The 18118-nt window shown below is 34.5% G+C and overlaps 5 protein-coding genes across 5 annotated transcripts; 1 reads left to right on the top strand and 4 right to left on the bottom strand. All coding sequences in view use genetic code 12, as the record gives it.

Moving 5' to 3' along the window:
• Positions 1 to 333: 333 nt before the first annotated feature.
• CTRG_03909 (uncharacterized protein) lies at positions 334 to 2454 on the bottom strand (the record flags this gene model as incomplete). Its single annotated transcript, XM_002549566.1, has 1 exon — positions 334 to 2454. The coding sequence occupies one exon, from the start codon at positions 2452 to 2454 to the stop codon at positions 334 to 336; it is 2121 nt and encodes a 706-aa protein (XP_002549612.1).
• A 2508-nt stretch (positions 2455 to 4962) lies between these two features.
• On the top strand, positions 4963 to 6060 carry FMT1 (methionyl-tRNA formyltransferase; the record flags this gene model as incomplete). Its single annotated transcript, XM_002549565.1, has 1 exon — positions 4963 to 6060. One exon carries the CDS (start codon positions 4963 to 4965, stop codon positions 6058 to 6060), a length of 1098 nt encoding a protein of 365 aa, XP_002549611.1.
• A 72-nt stretch (positions 6061 to 6132) lies between these two features.
• VPS13 (membrane morphogenesis protein) lies at positions 6133 to 15471 on the bottom strand (the record flags this gene model as incomplete). Its single annotated transcript, XM_002549564.1, has 1 exon — positions 6133 to 15471. The coding sequence occupies one exon, from the start codon at positions 15469 to 15471 to the stop codon at positions 6133 to 6135; it is 9339 nt and encodes a 3112-aa protein (XP_002549610.1).
• A 509-nt stretch (positions 15472 to 15980) lies between these two features.
• Positions 15981 to 16556, bottom strand: MED3 (Med3p; the record flags this gene model as incomplete). Its single annotated transcript, XM_002549563.1, has 1 exon — positions 15981 to 16556. The coding sequence occupies one exon, from the start codon at positions 16554 to 16556 to the stop codon at positions 15981 to 15983; it is 576 nt and encodes a 191-aa protein (XP_002549609.1).
• Positions 16557 to 16910: 354 nt separating this feature from the next.
• CTRG_03905 (uncharacterized protein) lies at positions 16911 to 17951 on the bottom strand (the record flags this gene model as incomplete). Its single annotated transcript, XM_002549562.1, has 1 exon — positions 16911 to 17951. The coding sequence occupies one exon, from the start codon at positions 17949 to 17951 to the stop codon at positions 16911 to 16913; it is 1041 nt and encodes a 346-aa protein (XP_002549608.1).
• Between the last annotated feature and the right edge of the window lie 167 nt (positions 17952 to 18118).

Genomic DNA, 18118 nt, shown 5'->3' with positions numbered 1-18118 from the left:
CGGAATTGCTCTTTCACTTCGACAACGAAAGGGATGTCATCAACTTATTTTTTTAGGATTTTCTTGTTATTGAACATTTTTGTTTGTTACTCAAAATTTTTTAAATGATATTCTGAAACAGGCAATAAATAATTTTCTCTAAGGGGTTTGAATCATAATGTTAATTGCTCACAATAATTTCCCACGTGACAATAGACCACGAGGATATTTTACAGCAGACAACATGTTGGTTTTTAGTATTACTATTATTATTATTATTATTAAAGAGGCGATTGATATATAATATGAATATATTCTTTTATCTACTTACTAGGTTATTAATTATTAACGATATTACCAACTTTGCATTTGTTCAAACAATTCAACTCTGTAAGGACTAGCATCCAAGTTATCAACAACGGATTTTCTCACATCATCAACCATACTACCATGAGCACAAGAAGCAATAGCTAAAGGCCCTGGCAGTTGAGTAATTTCTTTGGCAACAATTTGATAGAAATCCGGTTTATGTTCAATAAATTCAATGAATGACAAGCTCTTTTTCAATTGTAAAACATAATCCATGCTCTCTTCATTATCACTTTTCTTTTCTTGTTCTTGTTCTTGAGCTTCTTCATCATCAGTTATATCAGTAGCTATTGGTTCAGTTAATCCCACATGTGGTTGAGTAACATAAATAGTAGGGTTGATGTTTAATTCTTTCAACTTGAGTAATTCCGGATAGAACCATTCTAATGAACGATAATGACGAACAACCCAGTAGAATTTAATATTACGTTTACTTCCAAATCTTCTAGCAATTTCCACAGCTTCATAATAAATACCTGGAATACCATTACCACCAGCGATGAAAAGTTCATTTTCAAATCTATCAATTGGCATTCTAATACCATATGGACCTTCAATAGAAACCTTAATTTGAGCAGCTTGTCCAGGTTGTTGAGACAAGTATTGGTATAAACCATGAGTCATACCACCTTTAACTTTGATGTAAAAAGTAATAGTATTGGCTTCAAGAGCAGAATCAACAATAGTAAATGGATGTGATTGCCAGAAACAAGATGGTCTCATAAAATAAATAAATGCATGACACCCTGGAAATGGTTTCCACCAACTTGGTCTAGATACAGAAACCCTTAAAGTTTCATTTGCAATCAATTGCACTTTAGCAGTCTTGATACCAAAAAAGAACAATCTGCATACTCTTATCAAACGGTCAAATCCCCAAACACCAACAGCACCAAACATCCACATTTGGAATCCATTATCAGCTGTGTGAACCCAAATACAAGCGACTGCAATTGCAGCAAGAACAAAATGAATGGCAATGAAAAGTTCATAGTTTCTTCTTCTGAAATACATCATACCTTGGAAACACATTAAACCCATGGAAATAATAGCCACATACCCACATCTGACATAACCTCTAGTATTACGATCATGATATTTACCAATACCACGTCCATTGAATGTCATACCAACAGAATGTGTGATTCCCAACAAGGTAACAATACGACTCATCCATTTATGAATGAAAATAAATCTAGAATATTGCCAACCAGAAATCCATTGCAACATATTATTTCTACCAGCAAACATAACTAAAGGAGGAATAATCCATAAAGAAATTTGACCAGTTCTATCAGCAATCTTTCTTCCCAATTCATTCCATCTTTGTGGCCAGATATAATTTGGTTTAACACGAACATAGTTTGTACAAACCATAATAACAGCCATGGTGAACCAACCAAACATCAAAATAGCTTCTAATCTTGTTGGGAAAACAAAAGAAATGTATCTTAACACTGTTCTATGATGAGCATGAGTCTTTCTGAACAATGCAGGTAAAGTGATATATCTTCTAAAAGAATTAACAGCCTTACCTTTAAGTGATTTGATGAAGCCTGGGAAAAGAAAATATGTCAAATTGCAAATACCAGCAATAAACATAACACCAAACCAATAGGAAAATAACGCAATACCAAACCATTGGGAATAATTATAATTGATATATCTACTGGAGACTGCATCAAAAGCTTTATGGACATTCTTTTTTGTTAAAAGAATTGGTTTGTTGAAGACTTTCTTTTTGTTGAAATCTTTATCAGCACTTGTATTATAAAATCCAAACTCGGTAGCATTTTGTAAAGCAGCCAAATAAGCTTCTTCAGTTAAATTATATTTTTTACACAGTTTCAAAAATTCTGCTCTGGCATCTTCACGTGGCATCAATTCAATACATTCAGCCATGGTACCCAATGCAGGTTGATTCTTAACATTACAGAAACCAGCTTTATCAGTGGTGGAGTTGAAGAGAGTAACCAATTTACCAAGATATCCTGAACATGCTTGAACTGAAAATTCACTATAATGGTAGATATGAAAGTCGCCAACAGCTTGAGTCGATGTGATAAAAATAAATACTAAAAGTACAATGGAATTAATTGCTACCATTTTCTTATCTTCCTTTGAAATGATTCACTGTTTGGTTAATGCAAAAATTTTTGTTCTGATACTACAAACACATCTAGAAAGGGGAGGATAATAGCACATATTATACTCACATCTAGATTCAGATGAGAGAGGATAGGCGTTTTGTAGTTAGGATAGATCGATGATACAGAGTCACATATAGCTATGCATGCATAAAGATATGTAGTCATAGACGATCATATACATTGTACATATGCATATCGGCTTAGCAGAAACAATAGTCAAAAATTCCTGGAAAGATACCTCTTTTTCCCTTTTAATTCAACTTTCAATTCTTTTGTGACCAAATCAGAACTTTAATAGATGAAACCAATACGACAATTCAATAGTATTTAGTAATATACACGAGGCAATCCCCTATGGTCTTACAAATCAAGTTGTTAAATTGGATAGGTATCATAACTTTTGATGTCAAAAAAAGAAAAGTGGTAAAACCACGCAAGACGCAAAAATTGAAGTGTACAAGTCCAGGCACACACGCATTTTATTTCTATTCCACGGCAATTCTATTTGTCACCACAATTTATCTGATTAATCAGTAAGGAGGAGTTCCTGTAAATAATTTTTTTTATTTTATTTTTATTTATCTGATGAATCTATTAAACTTTGGGAATGAAACTACTCTTTTAAAACTCAAATATTTAAGCCTTGAAATATTCGTTAATTATAATAAGAGATAGCCATGCTTTGATTGACCCAATGTACTGAATACATCTGTTTATTGTTCTAACAGTTGGGAACGGAGAGATGTAAGATTGGGTAAATTAGGTCGATCCTTTAGTTCAAGCCAATAGGATACTGAGGAATTGTTTTGTGAAACAATGGGAGAAATGCCCAACACTTGATTGCTAACGGTAGTTAAAATTGTATAATACATATGCAACTAATTATTATTATTATTATTATTATTATTATTATACTGGGACATAAAAGTAGAAGGGAGAAAAAGAGAGGGGTACGGGCTACAGATTGTGAACAATACCATTGTTCTTGTTTGTATTATATTGGATATTCAGAATCCAAAAAAAGAAACAAAGATTTTAATCATAATCAACGTGTTAGGAGAATGGGCGTGAACCTTGGTTGATTGAATTGATTAAAAAAATGCCTTTACTTTATAACCGTGTTTCTTGAATAGCCTACATCTACACAAAAACTATAAGAACATATCGGTAAATTAAGATATCGACTTCCATGATACCTTTGTGATTCATTGCTTTATCTGTGTAGTAAACCAAAGAAAGAATTAACACAAAAAAACCATCCTTCATCGCTTCCAAGTGAGATCTGGAATAATCGTCTTGCCCGTATCTCTCTGGAAAAATAAAAATTCTTAGAAAAAAAAAAACACGATTTCTTGGCACTCGGAATATGTCAACGTTTTTCCATTAAAGATCTTACTAATCTTAGAATATTGACACAAGTTCGTGTTGTGTTTCTTCTTTTGACATCTAGAAGAACTCCATTGATATTGCCTATTAATTTCTTACATCAATGTTACATGGTTATGGTTGTATTTAAACTTGCTAAATTTTTTTCCACAAATTATGAACGCGGAATATCATAACTAAACATGCCAGTTCGGCTTTGCAATTTTACATAATTTTTCACGTATCAGCCAATAGTAACAATCTATTTGGTTTGGAATACCAACAAAATCAAAGCCTCCATGAAGGATACTCCTTGTTAAATAAAATATGCACATTCTAGGTTCATGTATTCCCATTTAATAATACAGTTTTTTTTAACTTTTAATTCTTTTAGTTTAAATTAAAATTCACAAAAATTGGTAAGCAAATAGAAAAAGCACTTAACGGAACAATTAAACTAAACGGTATCATATGATTTAGACAAATTTATGCACCAGTACTTGATTAACCGGGACCCATTCACACATCTCCGCCCCTGCCCTTCCTATCTTCATTAGTACATTTCAAGTTTTCATTTTTTCCTTTCTTCAACTATTTCAAATATCTCCAAAATACTAAATCCCATTATTTCAAACCACTCTTAGAAATTAATCTCCAAAACTACCTGTTCTACAATTATATCAAAAATAATTCTGGTCTAATTATACTATTTACCCCTAGACAAGATAAAAAGAAGGCTTTTTATTGATTTTTCGTAATGAACTTTTCTTAACTTGTTGTGCCTCTTCCATTAGCCCCTCAAAGAAACAGGTTTTTTTTATTTTAATTTTTTATTTCTTTACTTTTTAATTTTATCTAAAGTGATATGCATCTCCACTTTTTGTTAAATTCTGTTTTCATGGTTCTATTGGTTTAACATCCGAATTTTTAAAAGAAATTTGAAAATTTGAATTTGCATCAATTCTTGAGCCGATACTATTTCCGAGGGGAAAAGAGAGTCGTGTGAATAGGCAAAATTGTAGGAAGTTTTTAAAAAAAAACAAACGTAAGCTCAAGGAGTGAAATTTTTCAGGTTACAGGAATATGAAATTATCTTATCATGGGATTATCCTTTATTCAATTTTCACTGATTCGAGCACATATTTTGGTTTTTAAAAGAAGTTTGACTACTAGGAATGCCAAAAGTTATGATCCATTAAAAATTGCCTTTTTTGGAAGTGATACATTCAGTGTTGCCAGTCTTTTAAAACTAACTCAATATCAATCAACTCATCCACAAAAAATTGACAATATCCATGTTATCACTAGAAGTATTAAACCAACAGGTAGAAATTTGAAAAATCTTATAGATCTACCCATTGGAATTGAAGCTCAAGAATCAAATATTCCTATTTTGAGAGCAGATACATCATCTGAAATCCTTGATATTTTGAATAGTCATCATTTTAATTTAGCAATTGCAGTATCGTATGGTCGTTTGATTCCTGCAGAATTTATTTCTAGTTGTAAATATGGAGGTTTGAATGTTCATCCATCTTTATTACCTAAATATTCTGGTTCTTCACCTTTACAATTTGCATTATTGAATGATGATAAATTTACTGGATGTACCGTACAAACACTACATCCAACTAAATTCGATCATGGTGATATATTACTTCAATCAAATGAAGTTTCTATAGAAGACAACGATAATATTTCTTCTTTATTAAATAAATTTGGCCAGATTGGTGGAGATTTGTTAGTTGATACATTACACCAAGGATTATTTGTTAATCCAACACCAGTTAAAAACAATTATCAATTTTCATTAGCACCAAAGATAAATAAATCAAAATCACAAGCTTTATGGAGTGAATTAACTGCAAGGGAAATTAAAAGAGTTTACGATGCATTAGGTCCAATTTATACATTTATAAGTGTCAATCTTATCAAAAAGAGAAAACCATTCATGGAAAAACAAAGAGTTATTCTTTCAAAGGTGAGTGAGTTGATAAATCATGATGATTCAGTTAATACACTTGTAAATCCAGGAGATTTTACTTTGGGTGAAAAAGGATTAATTGTTAAAGCTAAAGAAGGTTATGTCCTTGCAGAATCAATTAAAATGCAAGCACAAAGTGAGGAAAGCCCTGAACTGTTTATAGGTTCATACAACAGGAAAGTTGGAAATACCCCCAAACAATTTATAAACTAAATCGTAGTATTACATTAATATACACAAAATCTTGTATATACAACAAAAAGAGAAAAACTCCATCTCCTCCCACTAAAGTGTAATTTGACAGTGCTTGTTGTATTCCTCAATAGCAACTTGTAATTTTTTAGATAAGAAAACTCTATTGGATCTATCTGGGATTGGAACAAATGGACCTTTCTTTGTGTGTAAATCAATAATGATTCCGGTAGGTTCAACAGAAATAGATTTGATTTGTTCAAAATGAATCACCCATTTCGACACCAAAGTATTAATATCAAATAATATAAGCAACTTGTAGGTAAGTAATACAGCCATTTCTTCTCCAGGTAATAGTATATGAGCAATATACTCTTGGTTATAGTAAATACCACCATCAATATTGTTTAACCAAAATTGACCTTGTGCTTCTCTTTGTGAGAATGGTTTAATAATACCTTTAGGATTAATATATCTTGGCAATCTAACCTTATCCAAGCCTTCACCATCAAACACCGTTGTAGTATTTCTAATTCCTTCACTGACATTAGAAGCCAAATCGAAAATACCAATCGCGGTCTTTGTAGGCAATCCAATAAGACCTTTACCCAATCCCCTGAAAAATCCTGCAGCACCTTCCGAATCTGCACCTTCAATTGGAGCAGTAGCTAAACCAGTAATTCCCGAGGAAAACGAATCAAAAAACGAGTTTGCTCCACTAGCAAATCCATACAATGCATGTTTAGGTTTATTTCTTCTTGTGTTCAAACGACGACGTTCCTGGAACGCTTTATCCATTGTAGCAACCGACAAACCTTTAGCAATAGAACCAGTCACCTTGGCTACAGAATCTGAAAATCCAAACACTGATTTCTTCACAAAACTTAATCCACCTTTTGCTAAACCAATACCAAGTTCTTGAGGACGATCATTCATTATAAACCCCTGATATGGTTCATAGAAAATATCAATAACACCAGAAGAAAGCAAATTAAACAAACCGACTGGATTTCCTAAAAAGTCAGCAGAACCAATAATATTATGAAGTTGATAGAAAAACGCCTGTCTATAGTGAGTCTGAACAGAATCAATCAATATTGGTGTTGGAACTCTCACATTCTCAAGGAACAATGAATTCAATTTGATAGGAGCATCATTAATATTACCAATAGCCATGGTCAATACATTAACAAAAAACATAACAGTACTTTGAGAAGCAATCTTATCTTCAGCATTGACTCGTTCAGTTCTAACAAATGACAAATTGGCTTGGATAGGTTGAAGATGCAACGCTTCAAAATAAACATCACTTGTATCACCAAGTTTGGAAGGTTCAGGGATATTCAAAGTGTCATCACATAACCTATCAACATGTTCCTTATTCCATGATGCACCAGGGAACTTGGAGAAATCTAACAAGGCATACAAGAAATCCTCGTCAATCTCAAGTGTCATCTCTTGTAACAATAAAGTTGCATACTTGATAAACAAAACACCATGAGTATCGTCTTTTGATAAACAAACTGATCCTGATAATGCTGGGTGACTATTCAATTCCTTACCAGTCTTTGGAATAACTGTTGGATACAAAATTAACGGGAAAATACCACCATATAATTGATTATCTATTTGAATCCACTTCAACTTGGCACTAAATGTTTGATACAAATTAGACTCATTATATCTAAATTCCAATCCCTTCAATGTGATATAACACAATTCTTGATCTCTGGTGTTAATCAACGAAAATCCAAAACCTTCAAACTTTGTTACAATCTTTGTGTGATAGTTTTCATCATTTTCAATAACTTCAAATTGACCAGCGGCATTAGAAGTTGCCACCGAAGTTGATGACGAGGAAACATGACCCTTCAATTGATAAAGACTAGTTGATGCATCATAATTACTGATTATCAATGATTGTGTAGGCCCATCAGCAACAACATTGAGATCAACAATACATTGTTGACGATCTTGTGTGGTTGGAAGCCTAAAAGGTTTTAAATTACCAATCTCAGCAAGACTAATAGCACGTTCTCTACCATGAGATCTCACAATGATCTCCTTGATAATAGCATTTGGATAATCATACGCATATGGCATGACACTTTTCGGTGGAATCTTGTAGTAAATAGGCTTATATGGAGTTTCACTTTTAATCACTTCACCATTGGCATTGATATTAGGATCATTCTGGTAAATATAAAACTCTTCATTCGTGAAATTTCTAATCGAATATGGCCACTGATCATTTCCATCTTCAACATAAATGAAAATAGTAGCGTCTTCTAACATGATAGTACATTTCACTAAAATTTGACCCACATCTTTCTTGAGAACTTTAATAAACAACTGTCCAACATCATCTATGCAGAATGGCTGTGACCAAGACATTGAACCAGTACCTTGTGCAAATTTCATTGTAACACTTTTCTTCTCCATACAACGCAATCCATAGAGTGGAACCAAACCTCCAGCTTCAACAGGTATTTGCTTAGTAGTACCAACTTCTGTAATATGCAACTCTTCCTTCAACTTATTGATAAAAACATATCGAGGCGCAATAGTTACAACTTTTGTTAAGTTATATTTACCTTCACCTTCTGAAATAGAAATACCGAGATTGACTTCCCTTTGTTTGCCAAGAACCTGTAACTTTATTTCATTTGCCTGGCCAAGAGCTTTGAAACTCATTGGCTGTGACCATGCCGTATCATCAGTTTTAATAGTTGCACGGCTTTTGGTATCATCATCTTTATCAAAGGAAAACATAAAAGGAGCTACATTTCTAGCTCCGTTATTGGTTCTTGCCAACAGCTCAACTTGGCTTCCACGATCATTGATCACCAAATTCAAACTGGTTCTGTTCAAAATGACATATGGTGAGTATATCACAACTTTCAAACTGGTACTATCTGACTGCTTTCTTGGGTAGTATATTTTCAAATGCAAAAGTCGATTATGCACATCACGTAATAATAATGTATTTTCCCTTTCGAAATCATCTTTCTTTGGTTGATTTATGATGGCAAACTCAGATTTCTCCCATTGTCTACTGGTTGGCTCAACACTGAGTAGTAAAACGCTATCCAAACCAACAACATGTACATAGCTCTTTACACCTTTAGAAACAGAACCAGTCCACTCTTTCTTAGTCTTTTGGTTGTACAACCTGTAGTTAAAATCAAACGGTAACAAATTCTCGATTTCTAATGGTGCGGATATAACAATCTTCATGTGAGGGTATACACGTGCTAACGGCTCATCTTTGTTATAATTAGCTTCCACTTGGAAATGATATATCGATTTATCTCCACGAGTCTCTGCTGGACAGCTTAACGAGATACAACCTCTTGCAGCATCTTTCCAGTATAATTGCTGCTCTGACCATCCATAAGGTGTATATAACTTAGGTTTAACTCTTACTCTACCTTGATAAACAGAACTTATAGGGATAGCTTTAGATTGTTTTGAATCAATGACTAATTCAGTTTCTTCCATATTTGGATCATTAACTTTTACGATGATCGGGATATCTGCGTCATTTTCTAATACCACAGTTGATCTCAATTTAATTACTTTGACATAATCTTCACGTAACACGATATCAACGGACAATCTGTTATGGATACCATCAACAGGTGGTTTGATAACATACAACTCTTCTCCCACACTCGATGCTGTAATTCCCAGAACATCTTGAAACTGAGAATCAACAAAACGAATATCTAACGAACTGGCAATATCTGCATCTAAATTTTCACGAATTTCTCTCCAATCTTCAAAGCTCCAAGGGATAGAAGACCCCGACTTGATTGGAGTTTTTGAAGTATCCTCCTTTGAACTGGACCAAACTTCTAAATCAAATCCTGTTTCATTTACCAAAAGGTATGGATAATCCTCACCTCTTGGTTTCAATTTGACATCAGATGTAATCAAATCGGATACTTGGGAGAGCAAAACAATTGATCTCGATGTAAGTGTGACTTGTGCAAGTTCTCGGGATATAATTTCAACTAGCAATTGTGGCTTTGGGTGCTTTGTTTGGGATGCATAAATGGCAATTGGCCATGGCTCAACTAATGGTTCCCAAGCAGATTTAGAATAACTAAATACATTTATGTATTGTTCGAAATGAACCTCAGCATTCAAATCTGTTGACCAGTTGATAGCCCTTACTTCAAATGGTTTGACATTCCAATCTACTACAGGTAAATCGGAAACTTCACCAATCAAAACAAATCTTAATCCACCAAAACTAGCATTGAATTCTTCTCCCTTGACAATCGCTACCCCTTCAGGTAACTCATTAACTGGATCAATGTGCAATTCGTCGGATATAGTTGAGATTATACTTGGTGCATACAGGGATAATCTTCTCTTGATATCTTTAGAAAGTTCATACTCATTAAATTCATCTTTGCCTGTATCGCTTAATCCTTGATGTTTGATGTACAACTGATTAGCTCTGTTGAAAATTCCAAACGCCAATCTAATATCTCTAAGTGAAACTCTGATAAGTAATGGATCAACTGAAGCTTGAATACTAGTTAAAAAGTCAGTTGGTGTTGATCCACGTGAATCCAATGCAAAGGAAATGGAAAAATCATCAATTATTCTATAACTCGAGTTATTTGGTTCGTTCATACTCATTAAATACATTCCAATATTACTTGTGGCCAACGATAAAACATTCTGTTGAGTAATTAAAATTTGTCCAACTTTGAAAACCACAGCTTCCGTGCTTTCGTTAGAATCATCTGCAAGTAAAATAACCGATGGATCCACGATATTAATGGAGAATCCCAACTTGGAAGGTTCATGTGGGTTGTGTTCGTCACTAGATGTATTTTCAATTCTTGCAGAATTGGATGTGAGTGAAGCACGTGATTTTCTTCTTTGATGCTGTGTTGCTGGAACAACGCTTGTACCTGTTTCTGTAGCCTTGTTGAAAAATACTTGTAACTCAAATAAATAATCAAGTGCTAGAATTGTTCTTGGTTTCTCTACAGTTAACATCACAGTTATGTTTCTATTGTCCTTTGGACCATCTGAACTAACCATTATATCAAATTGATCTTCAACGCCTTCAACGGCTGGAATGATAATTGGGAACTTACTTTCAGTATTCTTTCGAACATCTTGCACGACAAATGACTTAATTTTCAACTTCAGTTCAAAATGTGTATCTTGAGTCATGGAAAATTTGCACACCAATTGATTCATAGCAAATGTTGACAATGGACACTCGCCCAACAGACAAACACCTTCAGTTCGATTATATATCGTTAAGGCAACACGTGGGATATCAAACTCCAAGTCAACCATTTGATGATCAGCAGGAATATCCTGCGAGTTCGGTTGCGGTTGTGTATTTTGCTGCTGTTCAGATGCATTCTCTGTAGATTGAACCTGTGTTCTAGTTGATGTATTACCTTCACCTTGTATTAATCTGGTATTATGTTTAAGAACTTCATTAGCAAAAGCAGCATCTTCTTCAACAGCTTCAAGACTTGCCTCTGATTCTTCAAAACTGAATGCTCTACTTATGGAATCAGAAAGTTTGGTTAAAAGATTAAATTGCACTTCTGTCAAATGCATATCAAGCTCTGGCAATTCCCCTTTGACAACAAACGTTGGTGTTCCTTTGACATAGTCCTCAGAATAATCAATTTTGAATCCCAAATCCAAATCATCAACAATATGCAGATGCTGTTTAATTTCGTCTCCAAATTCCAAATCAGATGAAAGACTTACATTTCTTATACCAAAATCTATCACATTGATATCCCCAGAATATTTATTATGGGCATAAATTTCACCAAGGTCAGCAATCATTTTGTTAGTATTCTCACCATACAATGGGAATACTATAGTCGGAGCATGAACCAAGACATTAAACAACAATTTTGCAGGAATTTGAGCAGCCTGGTTTATCGCCGCTTCTCGAGCCCTATCATAAACCGCTTTCATTTTGAGGAACTGGCTCAAGTACGACAAAATTCTGTTGAACGAGCTTTCAATAAAGTTAATAGTCATGGCACCTGTTTCAAACTCGACAACAGAAGGTTTGGTTTCAGTTGCACAATCATAAGTTTTATACGAAAACTTAGCCAAGTTATCTCCATCAATTCTTATGAGGTTTCTCATTCCTGAATCTCTTGGTGAACCTATGTTAACTTCATCATGTAAGGAAAACCCTCCTAATTTACCTTGAACATCCATGTATTCTGGTAATAAATGCACGTTGATCTGCGCTTCACTTAATTGAAACGTAGCCAATTTTATACCATCTTCGTTTAAAACCAATATAATACTTTCTAAACCAACATTCACATTAATCTTTTGAGGAGATGCAGCTTCATTCTCCGAGTTGTGATTCAATTCATCAGCTGGAGTTGGGGCTGCATTCGGATCAGTAAATGTGTTCAAAATATAATTCAACATACTCAAGTATGACTTTCTTGTGACAACAAATTTCACCACCGCAATTTGCAAATCTACATCCTGGTCAAATGCTTCAATTCTCTTATTATTGAAATTTACTAGTCTTTGCTTCTTGCTATATTTCAATTCAAGTAAATTTTTGGACTCATTCTCATTGCTTGATGAAATAAGTTTCTGGAATTCCGGAATACCCGACTTTTCAATATGATCCAAAAGGCTAATATCAAAAACATTCAATGTAACGAACATATCAGTTAATGTTTTGGCAACATTCAAATTGAAAGATTCTCCAATAATATCAGCCACTGGCTCTGCTTCTAATGTAATCGGATCAATGCATCTTGAAAGTGATATTTGGATAAGTTCAACATTAAAGTCAAACTCAAACTGGTGTTGGTCACTATTTGTTGATTGTTTTGGAATGTTTGAAATTCGAGTGCTCTCTTCGATGTCAAACTCTCCAGATGGTTCCCCATTACCAAATGCTTTGAATACACTGGAGTCATCTGAAGTATCTAATTCAGTATTTGGAACAGCTGCGTCAATAATCTGCATCAATGTTTTATACTGAACATCATTCAAAGACAATGCAACTTTGGGCACTTTTCCACCAAGTCTTATTTTAGATAAATTTTGTGCCTCAGGAAGAATAGAGATCTGTAAAAGTAATCCAACACTAAACGTGTCTAGAATATAATCAGATCTAACATTAGAATTCGACGACAACTGATACATGGTTGATTGAATGTTGTTACCAACCAAAAATCTAGCATCCTCCAAATTCACATGAAACTTATCATACATTAATTCTCTTAATGTTTCCCAATCTTCTTTTGAATATTGTTCCTTCTCTTTGTATTCTTTGATTATTGACTTATCGACCAAATCACTGGTGACACTAATATGACCAGCATCCAAGATAGCAACTGGGGATTTATTACTTGATGGATCAAGTGGAAGAATCAACAACGGAGTCTGCAAATCCAATTTTACGTTCATTGTTTTATGTTCTTCCAACGCATACTCTAATCCAATTCTTGTTTGAGAAGTCAAACCTTCCACAGTAGATTCAGCAGCATTCATCAAAGCACCAACTGTATCGAGATGGATTTTAGGAGGCGTGAAAAATTTCACAATCTCTTCAATAAACTTGGGGTTATAGTAAATAGTCATAGATTTTAATTTCCCAGTCAAACTGGAATCTGCAGATTGGTCAAGCGGGTTTTTCTCAAATGCCAACAGTAAGAAGGGATCATCTGAGGTATCATTTTTAGTTCCTTCACCTTCTTGAACCTTCACAATATGCTTATAGAGTGTAGTCCCCGTTCCATCTTCAACTCTAAATTCATCCATTTGAAATTTGGAGAGAAATGAGTCAGGACGCTCCAAGAATTGGGCCAGACATCCTTCAAACACAATTTCAGCCAAATTTGTTGATTTATCACTTTTAATAGTCAAACCACCTTTATCTAATCGAGCTGATACTTTTAATTTCACCCATTCTTTTGGAAGATCGACACATACTGCAGAGTTTTCGTCGTAATCAATGGCATCATAAAGTACTTTTCTTTGAGCGTCAGTCAATGACAAATCAATTTGCTTGTTTTCATCTGATTCCTTGTTGTTGTCGTCATTGTTGTTGCTGTTGTTGCTGTTGCCATCCGCCACCACTTGTTTTTGGGTATTGTTTCCTCCTCCCCACCAACTGGAAAACCAGCCACCGCTAGATTGATTTGATGCTTGCTTCTTAGCAGGGGTATCATACAATGAAACTTGTTGGTTGGATTTCTTCAATTCACTTCTAGTCAAAGATCGGTATAATTTAATATCATCGTAAGGCAACTCCTTTTCCAAGTCTTCCAATTCGGTTTGCTTTTCCGTAGTTAATTCACCCTTGAGCTTCAGTTTCCACAATTGAATATATTGGATTCTTTGATCTCTACGTTTTTCAAAATAGGCCCAACTCCACTTGTAGTTTCGTTCATGGATTTCATTCAAAACAGACTCGGCTGCATACTTAAACCATGCCTTTGGTGCTTCGCTTGGAGGTAACTTTGGTCTGAATTTTCTAAATTTTTCTGTCTTCATAAACCAATGGAACTTGGATGCTGTCCACAATAAATCTTGATATTGCTGAGAGTTCAATTCAACCCCAAACTCTTCAAAGTACAAATCCGAGTCTATGTGGGGGATTTTCTCGGTTGTTCCTAATTTGTGTACAGTTACTTTACCGTTACCAGTAACCGGCTTAAGCAAATATTCAACATCAGTCATAGTCTGTTGGAATGCAGTCAATACTTCGTCACGACTAAGATGGGAATACAATTTAGTGTCTTGAGTGTCCATATAACAAGAAAGATCCTTCAATGTGAGCAACTTTCTTGTAAGCACCTGAGTTATGTTAATGAAAGAAGGAACCCAATCTTCATCCGTCGACACAGCTGATAATTCTTCCAAGGAAAATCCAATGGAATAAGGCGATTCTGTCAACAATGAATCATCCTCGTATCTGACATGAATATTCTTAATTGTGACTTGCAAATTGTCCACGATTTTAGTGAGCAAAGATTCGACAAATGTTTCATTTTCTAGATCAGTACCCAATTCCTGACTCTTTGCTTCTAAGAAAGTTTCCAATTCATCTAGTTTCTCCTTCTTAAGGGTGAATTCTCTCTTTTTTTCTTCTTCTATATCATAATCTTGTAAAATAATAGGTGAGGCAAGCAAATATAAATCTTCCACAATGATTTTAACTGGTTTGCCTTTTAAATTTGACCATGGGATTTGTAAAGTCAATTCACCCAAATGACCAAATTTAACATCGATTGGTAATCTGAACTTATCAAGACTTTCTTTTTTCAATCGTAAATTCTTCAACTTGACATCACCACTCCATATTCCAATATTCAATTGGTTGGGATCAAAATTTTCTATATATGATCCCAACACCCGATTTAGCAAATTTGCCACAAGTGATTCAAACATTGGTTAAGAATTATTGGGATATATCTATAATTAAATGCAATTTGTTGATTGATAAATGATAAAAAACTGTCAACTTGAATAAGAGTAACTAAAGTAGTCTTTTTTATCTTTTTATCTTTTTTTTTTTGTAAGCCTTTGGGGGGGGGGTTGCACAATTTTATTCCGTCGCGGTATTGGACGCCTTTTTCTCTTTCACTCGATCGTACAATTCGAAGAATAAAAATAATGAAAATAGCAATTCTATTAAAGTCGTGCGCATTTCAATATTATGAAGTAATGGCGCAGTGTAAGTAGATGTAATGTGACAACATAATTCATAGAGGCGTCGTAGAAAATGAGTTATGAAACGGTATGCAGAGACCAAGTAGTGTTCAATTATGACAAATTCTGGTGTATATATTACGAATTCACTTGATTAATACAAAAAAAATATACTATAGTAGTCTGACGGGCGGACGAAAATGACGATCTCTGTTTCTTTCAAACTTTCAAAATCAAATAACACGGCATCAGATAACAATCGGCTGTGATGCACTAGATCCCATACCTTGTTTACTTACAGAAGCTTTCTTGGATGTCTTTTTGGATGCTTTTCCCGATGTGGTGTTCAGACTCTGGTAGTTTCCTGCATTATTAGAATTGTTGTTCATTGGAGCCGAGCTATGACCCATTATTGGAGTTGTCTTGTTACCCAAATTTGGAGTGTTATTTGTAGTAGATGCTTCTGACTTAACCTTATTCGGCGGCGGAGCTTCTACCTCATGACCTAGTTTAATCTGAGCAAGGTTGATTATAGGTAATAATTTATTATACTTTTCACAGTATTCTCGGATGCTTGCTTGGACAGTTTTCAATCGTGAAACCACCAATTTGTAATATTCCAGTTGTGATTGATTAGCTGGAATGGTGGCCAAAGCCTTGAGGAAAAGGGACATATCATTTCTTAATATATTAATCTCTGCTTTTAATCGGTCTATTTCATCATATATCAACTGTGGATCTATTTTTCCCGAGGTAATATCATCTATCTTTATTATATCAGGAAGTTTTGAGTGTGATTCATTAGACAGGTTTATACTGGCCATTGTGATTTTCTATTGAAGATTGAATAATATGTGGGTTTGTTATATAGAAAGAAGTGGTTACAGTTGAATGCTTATCTGAATCCCCTCAAGATTTTTCTTTTTCCTTAACAGAGTATAAATTTTTTTTGTCACCTTTTATTATTATATTTTTTTTTCTGCTGCTGCTGCTGCCGTTGTTGTTGTTGTTGTTGTTCTTCCCCTTCTTGTTTCATTGTTTCAGTTGGCACCGACCGAGTTTTTTCTCCTACTGTGTTATTCGTATATGTATTTCAAAACTTGGTTAAAGGGTTCAATTACTGGGTGTATGGCTTTATATCCTCAAGAGAGTATATCTATTTGTGAATTATATTGCATCTACACAGTAGTTCGTTTTCTTCTTTCTCTGATTATCACAGTTTGACCATCATCATCAAGCCTCCAGCCTACATCGTACTTGGTTGAGAGATCTTCAAACTTAAGTTCATGCGGCAAGAAACTCTCCTCCAAGTCTGCTTTTGGAAGTGTGTAATATAAACAATTGACTCCTGAAATTAGATTCAAAACCATTTTATCATATCCAAGCCTCATCATTGATAACACCGAATCATTACGTTCTTCATTGTAAATCTTAATCCATTGACAGTAATTCTTGTGAATCCAACTTTGGATTATTTTTAATATTTCCCATCTCTGAGGAATATACTTGAAATATAAATTTATAGCATGCGACACATCCTCATTGACATGAACAAGATGTAGAATTAGTATGGTTACTACTTCCTCAAACTCTTGTTCAGAGAGCCCAAGGGCATCCTTATGTCGAATCAAATAGTTTATACTAGGCACATAAGTTTGATAATGACCAAACAGTGTAGAAATCCTCACCGAAAACATGAAAACTTTCTTGTGAAATGGGCTGGGTGCGTTTCTTAATAGTGCTTCGCGAAGTTTTCGGAGTGACATGAGAATTGAATCCATAGTAACTTCTTCATTGTTGTTCTCATCCAACATCTCCAGTGAATCAGCCGTTTTAAATTCATCTTCACTTAGAAGTCTTGTTAAACTGTCTTGCAAACTTCCCGGGGTATTGTTTGAACAAAAATGGATGAATCGATATAATATTCGTGAGTAAAACTCTAGTCGGTCATGCTCATTATCCCGAAGTCTTGTGTCATCTCCTCTACTTAAAAGCCCATACTCTGGTTTTGGTGGTGTCTTTGGTTTAGAAAACCTCGCAAGTCTTTTTCTAGCCTTTTCCCTTTCCTCGGCATCTAAATTGACACTTGAATCAAATGTTGTTGTCCCTTGAACTTCCTTGCTTGGATTACGTGATTTGGCCTTGTGTGGAGGAACATATTTTCTCAGAAAGTTACCTCTTCGTAAAGATGATTTGGACTTGGGAGGATTTGTATCCATTGAATTGATAAATAGCTAGGGCTATATTGTTTGTTGATTCCATAATGGAATTCGATCTGGTTGTCTGTGAGTTCGAGATTTTTTTTTTTCCTCCTTTGGCTACCAGAACTTGAGATCATGCCTTGAGTTAAAGTTGATGCACACTGATTCCAGTCTACAGTAATAAC

Source organism: Candida tropicalis, assembly GCF_000006335.3.
Source record: "Candida tropicalis MYA-3404 genomic scaffold supercont3.5, whole genome shotgun sequence".
NCBI lineage: Eukaryota > Fungi > Ascomycota > Pichiomycetes > Serinales > Debaryomycetaceae > Candida > Candida tropicalis.
Note: the sequence above shows the minus strand (reverse complement) of the source record. Positions and strands in the feature narration are given on the sequence as shown.